We start from the raw sequence: 8,644 nt of genomic DNA, 5'->3' as shown, positions 1-8,644 counted from the left end.
GGACCTTTCCAGAATTGTTAGCCCATACATTTTTTCAGGGAAGCAGGGCGAGAGCGGTTGCGACTGTCATATCAGAAGGGCCGCAGCGCGCAAGTACTCAGTCAAATATATGTCGGAATACCATGTATTCAAATCGACAACGGCTCAGGCGTCCCTGACTGGACTAAAGACGAGAGTTTGGCGCATTTATGAAAGAAGCAACGGTAACTAAAACTCAGTGTACTTTTAAGAAACATTTGGGATTTTTTATACGATTAGTATACCGCCACGTGATATGAGTAGTATGAAACGCGCTTACCCTGGTTTTAAAATATAGGTACATTTTTGGAGATTTCAAGTGATGCATAGGAGTTGTACAAATACTAATAGTTTTGGTTTCTGCCTTAAGGGGATTCTAACTGTGTCATATCATATATGTGATTAAACAAACAATACTAACTTTCCCCTGAAGAAATGTTACCTATCGCCGCAAGTGGGTCACAAAAACCAATCTGATGGCGTATTAATCCCAAAATTTGAAAATTATTTATTTAAAATAGTGACGGATGGAGTTTTTTTACGGTGCAGCTCTCTCGAGTAGTAAACATGTCATTTTTTGAAGTTATAACGTTAAAAAATGTTGCATTAGAAATTACACATAAAGTTGAACAATGAAAAAAATTAAATACTTTTTTCATGAAAAAGAAATTTATTAAGGAAATGACAGTTGATTATTGAAAGGGACATCCATCTGAATATTATAAAGAATAGTACTAGTACAATAAAAGTTAACTCAGCCACCATTTCAATATTTATTGGTTCGATATTTTTCAAACGATTCTCCAATTTTTGAGTAAGCAAGTTCGCGTATATGAGCACCGTATATTAAATCCAAATGATTAAGTTTCTGTTTAGTAATCATTTCTCTATGTATGACTTTAGAAAATCTCTTTTTAAGTAAATCAATACCCTAGGAGATAATAAAACATATTAGCACAATAGTCATTTGTAAAACATGAAAAACTTGTTAATTTATGACTCACCTGATTAGTAACTAAAAAATCATTTAAGCATTGGAAAATGGCGACCGGAATAGCTACATTATATGTAGGATATTCGGGTGGCTTTGATGATCCATAAAATTCCAAGTTTTTGTCACTTCCATAGTCATATTGACGAAAATGACCTATAAGTACGATAAAAAAGTAATTAGTATTATTAGTCAAATTAATGTATTTTCTTGATTACAAGTCAATTACCATATCGCTTCAAAAATCAATAAATAAAAGCAGAAAATACTTACCAGGATTTTTTAAAGAATACTTCAATAGTGTTTGTATTAGTAGGAAAGATAAAATTATTTTTTCTGCTTACAACAGAACTTAGAATTCTGCTAGCTACACGGAAAATAATAATCTTTTAAATGGATGGTGACTATTCTATAACTCCTGGACAGAGAAAAAAATATGCAGATATTTCAGGGAATTTGCTTAAATATCCTAAAAAAAGTTCATTAAATTGTAAAAGATCTTCACTGGAAAAAGTATTCTAATTCTAAATAATAAGTTATTTCAAAAACCAAGGGTTGGTAAGTTATAATGAAAAGGCTATCAGATTTGGTTTGATGGTAAACTAATTTTTATCAGATTTGGGGAAAAGAATTTAGAAAATGAGTAATTGAAGAATTGCGAATACGGGCTTATAGAATTCAGACGAGAGTCCCTGAAAAACTGTAAATGCGCAGTGAACGTTTTCTGTAGCAACGCGCATTTTGCAGGCTCCGCCTCTCTTCCGTTGCCCAATGAACTGAAATTAAAATCTGGGCTTGAAATAACTTGCAGGGCGCAATTCTTTACCGATTTTTGATTTTTATAAATTCAGCGTTCAATTTCGAATAGAATTATGAGACCCGATTTTTTATTTTTGTTTAATCCAACTTTTATGTTATTGCAAAAAGAGGAAAAAATGTAGATTTTGACGGTTTTATTTCTTATCTTCTTGAAAATTATTATCTCCTGCCCAACATCACTTGAATTTGATGCACATAAGTGCATGTATAAACAAATGATTGAATTATTAAGTTAATTGTTATAAACAAGTTATATTAACAAAGAACAAAAATAATAGATTGTTCGCTGGCAATGTGTAACTGTGCATTAAAATTGCTTGCCTTTTTCGTAGAAATAACACTTGATCATGAAAATTTGTCATTTAATATTTGTTTATATTTTTCAAACAAATGCCTATTATCGGCATTTATGAGCAAAAAATAATAATTGTTCCTTCTTATTCTGTGGAAACCATCCTCTTAGTAATTTTAATTAGATAACATTTGTCAACTGATATTTTTTTATAATTATGTTTTGCGAATTATATAAACAAATCCCTATTATTAGGTATTTATGGACAAACAAGAATCTTCTTTCTTCTTATTCTGTGAAAACTATCTGATCAGCGATTTCAATTGAAGAAAATTTGTCAAGCGGTATTGTCTTTTTAATAATCCAGAATTAAGTTATCATTAATTAGAATACGATGAGCAGAAAAAACTTTTTTTTATGTAAATATCGATATTCATCATTGGTTTTAAAAATATACGAAAACATATCGAGAGACAAATTTTTATGACTACACTTCATTGGCGAGATAGTTTTCAGACAATTTGTAGAAAAAAACGATTTCGTTTGCCCATAAATGCCCATGAAAAACATTTACTCATCTCAATTTCTTAAATAGTATATAAAACTTATTGAATGATAAATTTGATTCATTAAAGAACGTGCTCAATTATATTTAAAGACAATTAGCAAAAAAAACTACATTTTCCCCAGTTAATCCCAATAATAAACATTTGTTTACATGATTTATTTTAAGAAATTATAAAAAAAATATCGATAAACAAATGTTCTTCAATTAAAATCACTGAGAAGATAGTTTGTACAAAATAAAAAGAAGAAATTATCCTTTTTTCCCATAAATTCCGATAATAGGCATTTGTCTATATAATTTGTTGATTAAAATTATAGATACATATTTGTTAATATATTATGTTTAATTAAAACCACTGAAAAATAATTTTTTTATTCATGCACCCTTGTGCATTAAATTCAAGCGATATTGAGTAGGAAAAACAAATTTTCAAGAAAATAACAAATAAAACCGTCAAAATCGATATTTTTTCCCCTTCTTGCATTTACCTGAGCGTTTAAATAAACAAAAATTCTAAAATCAAACATAATAATTCTGGTTAAATTTGAAGGCTCAATTTTCTACGAAAAAGAATATAAAATAAGTAATGAACTACGTCCAATAAGTTATTTTGAGCCCCGTTCTTTCATTTCATCCGACTGTGCGTTGTTTACTCCCCGAGTAAAAATGCTTCAACTTGAGACAGGTAAAACGGCGTTTACTTATCTTAAGTCGAGCCTTGTCTTGGCTAAGACGACGTTTACTTGACTCAAGACGAGCCTTGTCTTGGCTGAGCCTTCTTTGGCTCATAAATGAGATCGAAATTGACGAATGAAAAATTTGTAATTAATAGATTAGTTATTTTTAATTTAAAAATACTAAATCGGTGGGTCTGAACGAGTATAATCCTTAAAAATTTTCTTCAAACATATAAAAATTGTAATTTTCAAGAAGGATCTCCTAAGCCGTTAGAAATACGTAAAAACAAATAACATTTTCGGTATCATCGTCAAACAGGTATAATTCAAATAACAATGCATAAAGAAATTGAATTAATATATATATATATATATATATATACATATATTGTATAAACATACACAAGCTTGTTTAAGCATTAACAAAGATTAGCTTTTATGGCTGTTAGAATTACCTTTTTTGTTAGGGCAGTTATACTTTTTTTTATTATTATTATACTATTAAGCCATTTCCACATTCTTTTAGAATTATCTCGTTACTTACTTTGTCCATCAGGGTTTTCCCGCATATTATGCGCATGAACCTCATGTCAGTTGCGTTAATTTTACTCTTATCTTTCTCTTGATAAGTCCATGTGTCGCTACCGTATAGTACAGTCGGTACAAATATAGAATTATGTATTGCCATTTTATCTTTATTTGATATATTTTTACTTCTGATAAGGGGACCTGCTCTACCAATAACCTTCTTACCTTCATTTATTCGTCTATCTAATTCCTCATTTATCTTCCCGTCCCTAGTAAATAAGCTACCAAGGTATACGAACTTATCAACTTGTTCAATTCTCTCATCATTTAATAAAATATTGCATAGTGTTTTCTCACTCTTTCCTTCGAACACCATAGTTTTTGTTTTATTTCCGTTAATTTTGAGGACCATGCTCTTCATGCTTGCATCTCGTTTATTCAACATTCTTTGTAGGTCTTCGATAGACTCTGACATAACAACCTTATCATCTGCGAACGCTAACCCTCGTACCATTACTGTTTCGAGATCCACACCCTCTTCGTCAAAGAGAGCCATTCTTAAACACTTGTCCATAAATAATATAAATAACCATGAAGACATAACGCATGCTTGTCTAACTCCTTGAATAATATCGAAACAGTCACTCAGTTTCCCATTCACTCTTACACTCGCTTTGCTACCTGTATATATTGTTTTTATAGCTTGAAGGATCCATCCATTGACTCCATACTTATGTAATTTACTGAATTCATGAAATTCATGAAATCCGCGGGATTCGTGAAAACCATAGAATGCGTGGAATTCATGGAATACATAATATTTATGAAATTCACGAAATTGAATAAATTAAAGAATTCGAGAAATCAAAGAATTCACGAAATTTAAAGAATTTACGGGATCCAAAAATTAACAGAATTTAAGAAGTTCGAGGGATTCATAAAATTCAAGAAATTAACGGAAATCGTGGAAGTCCATGAATTCAATGCATTCAGTGAATTCCGTGATTAAAATTATTTCCATAAATTCATGGGATTTTATGAATTTCTTATATTCCGTAATTTCTGTAAATTCCCTAACTTTCATGGATGCCTTGAAATAACTAAATATGGGCGATATATACTATATATTAATAAAACTTTTTGTTTTGTCAGAAAATTTCTTTCTTTACCTGCAACAAGTATCCTGAGAAATTATTTAGTTTTTAAAATAATTATTCGCTCTAACAGGTGTCGATTTACTGACTACTGGACTTGTATTCTAAGATTCTAATAAATGTGAGGTACCACACCAATGGCAGTATTTGGAAACTAAAAGATTTTGCATTGTAGCGCTTCCTTACATTCCCGAAATAAACTTCCAATACACGTAGTGGAACTTTTCAACAGAAGTTTTTAACAGTGTATACAAAAATAAGTGAAAAAATAATTTTTTTTTTCGTTAAGAAATCGTATTTTAAATTTCCATAAACTGTTTCTTAGAATTAAAATTTCTTGTCTCCGACAATATAATGCCTTCGCATTAAATTTTCAGTAACTGTCGCTTAGTTTCGCGAGCTCTGTCTCTGATATTCTATTAAAACGTTATATGCTAATCAGATGATGGATTATTCATTTTCTTGAATACTGTTGCTTTTGTATTTTAATTAAAGTTTTCTCATATCCAAGAATATGAAACAAAGTAACTGAAATTTTAATCAAATATTTGTTCCCTGTACTCAATATGATTATTTGATATTATACCATCATTTTTCTTGTGCTTAAATAAAATAATTCTGAATTTTTACTGGATCTTTCTTATCAGAACCATCGCCAACGTGTAAAAAATATGCGATGTAGCACTGTGTTTGTGTAGGAGCACCCTCCCTGCAAAGAAATTTTGCGAGCACTCTCCAGAAAGCACCCCCAGGAAAAATCTCGAAATGTCCGAACTGTTCTAAGCTTGACTAGAAAATAATAATTATTCATCCATTATTTGTTATTTACTAGTTATAATAATAAATCAAAATAAAACTGGAAAAAATATCAAATTTTTAAAAATAAAAATGATACTTAAATGCAGTTTCGTACGCAAATTGATTTATTAATAATACTAGTTAACTAGTTATCATAGTGACACAAGTACCAAACACTCACCGAGAGATAATAGGAAAGTTGAAAAATATAACGCATACTGTCAACAAAAGTGTCGAGGTATACGGCCGGTGCTGAGAGACCTGCCATTCGGATTTTTTTATTGTGTTCAGGTTTTAGAGATCCCATGATAAACAATAATGTACCACCTTCTGAGAAACCCACATAAAAGAGGTTATCTTGTCTAGTAGCATGCAAAACGTAATGCATTGTTGCAGGCAAATCATAAATACCAATCTCATGCACACTTGATCAGGAAAAAAGAAATTTTTCGAATTATTTTTTGGCTATGATTATTTAAATATTTTAACACGTTTGAAGAGAATTTGAAGCGTTTCAGACCGAACATGGCGCAAATGCTGACTTGCAATAAAGTAGATTATATCAGGGTGGCCGTTTTAATCTATGAAATAAATTCTTGATCATTTCCGAGGCCTTTCCCGGTTCGCAAATATCTTAATCTATTTATTTGTCATATTAACATTATATAATATTAATATTAATTAAATATATTTTCGAGGAAATTTGAAAAATCAGAAACTTAAGATACAAAAATTTCCTTTTGATGTCATAAAAACTAAACTGCAAATGAAAGCACTCAAAGTACAACTTTTGAATTTTGAGCTTTTAAAATTGAAAGTTAAAAGTTTTTTAATTGAAAAATTTTGTATAGAAGTGCTTAATAATTCACATGTATACAATTGAAGGTAATCCCACTTTTGAATACAAACCCACTTTATCATTTTCAATGCTCTAAATTAAAAAAAGAATCAATGAACTTTAAAATTGTCAAAATTCTATAATTAATGGAATTTCAATTTAGAAGCGTTGAAAAATGAAAAAATGATATTTTCTAACTGAGCACCTCCTTAATTAGAAAATCAGTTATTTTCGTTTTGAATAGTTTAAAAATCCCTTCAAAGCTTCAAAATTTTGTTTTAAAATCATGAAAAATCTAGGAGTTGTTTTAAATACTTTTAAGTTTAAAATTATTTTTGAAATATTTTCAGAACCTCTAAATATCTATCAAAATAAATTGAATTTTTTCTAGAAATTTTAGGCAATTTTTTTAATTTGAGTGAATTTTCGTAAAATTGGGATGCATAAATAGAAAATAAAAGCTTATTATTTGTAACAGAAATTTTACTAAATTTAAGATATATTTAAACCTTCTGGAAAGATTCAAAAATAATTAAGAACTTGAAATGTTAGCCTAATTCAAAACAAAATGTCGATTTTTGCAGATTTTAAGCAATAAAAAATACTAGCTTTTCAAGAATTGTGAAAGGCTTCAAAGGAATAAAACCGTTTTTTAAGATTCCTAGGTAAATTAAAAATAGATTTTCATTTTGCAACATTACTTTAAGAGAATATTTAAAAAGAGATGAACAATTTACAAAATAAAATAAAAAGTTTCTGGAAGATTTTAAGAAAAATTTGTTCAAATACAATAATTAAAATAATAACGTTTAAAGTTTAAAGGCTTTTCGAAAGTTTAACGATTCCAGGATTTCTATGTCAAACAATTGAGTTTAAAATTGTTGCTTCTAAATATTTTGTTTTAATTTATTTATCTTAAATTAATCTTGAAAGGTTACTTAATATTCAATTATTATTTTTCTTAATTTAAAATTTTCGAATTAAATGGGTTGAAAATTGAAAATTTTAGATAGAAACAATGTTTTAAATTTAATAAAAGTCTTTACTAAAGAATATATTATTAAGAAGTTATTTTTAGGTTGAAAATAGTATATAAAGTTTGTCAGACGTTTGAATTTGTTCAATGACTAATGCTTTGTAATTAAAACCGTTTAATTTTTAACGTTAAAATGCCTGTCAACAAAAAAATGCACCATATATATAATAAGTTTAAAACTATTTAAATTTCAGGCATTGAAAATAAAATTTGTATTACTTATAAAAATCTCCTAAATTTAAGCAAACTTTGTGTATGGACTCCATCAAGTAAAACTTTTTTTTCGATAATTTCGCAATAAGTAAAATTGCAAATGCACATTAAAGTGCATATTTAATAGCGCTACCTGAAGTTCCAGAATTCATAACTTGACGATAAATATTTAATGTATTTTTTTGAATTTTTGACGCCACGAGAATTAAATAACCATACGTCATAGCCTGAGTCAACTAAGAGAAATCCTGAAAAAAATATGTTTAGGAGAAGACAGCCGAAATGGATATTCAAAAATCCCATAAAAAATCAATCCAGGGTTTAAAAAATTTTCTTTTCAGTAGATTGCATTTTGTGATCTAAAGGGTTTAAGTGCTCGAAGAAATTCTCACAAGCATGAGAATATTCTCGAGCTTCACGCGCTTTGAGAGTTTAATGAAAATATAAAAGGATTTTAAATTAGGATTTCAGAAATCGTATTTTCTATCTTTATTAATAATGATGACATGATTTGAATCATGTCATGATTTTGAATCATGATTGTGGCCTGACGTCACAATCAGAAAAGGGCGCTGAATTCAAATGGAAAAAGAACTCAAAGTAATAGAAAACATACAGTCTGTCAAGTTAAAGCGTGGGTGGCTTTACTCGCAGTCGGTAAGGTGTATCGAAATGATTTTGGTGTCAAAATATTAAGAAGAGCTCCCTCTTT

At 29.1% G+C, this 8,644-nt stretch overlaps 1 protein-coding gene across 1 annotated transcript in view; it reads right to left on the bottom strand.

The window, feature by feature from the left end:
- Positions 1 to 8,644, bottom strand: part of LOC117178506 (lipase 3-like) — a 27,099-nt gene that overhangs the window by 12,309 nt on the left and 6,146 nt on the right. The window contains exon 3 of the mRNA XM_033369931.1: positions 1,023 to 1,165. Within this exon, the coding sequence (XP_033225822.1) occupies positions 1,023 to 1,165 (143 nt within the window). The remainder of the gene's footprint in view (positions 1 to 1,022; positions 1,166 to 8,644) is intronic.

Source organism: Belonocnema kinseyi, chromosome 8 (genome assembly GCF_010883055.1).
Source record: "Belonocnema kinseyi isolate 2016_QV_RU_SX_M_011 chromosome 8, B_treatae_v1, whole genome shotgun sequence".
Lineage (NCBI taxonomy): Eukaryota > Metazoa > Arthropoda > Insecta > Hymenoptera > Cynipidae > Belonocnema > Belonocnema kinseyi.
This window is presented reverse-complemented; position numbering and strand designations above follow the sequence as displayed.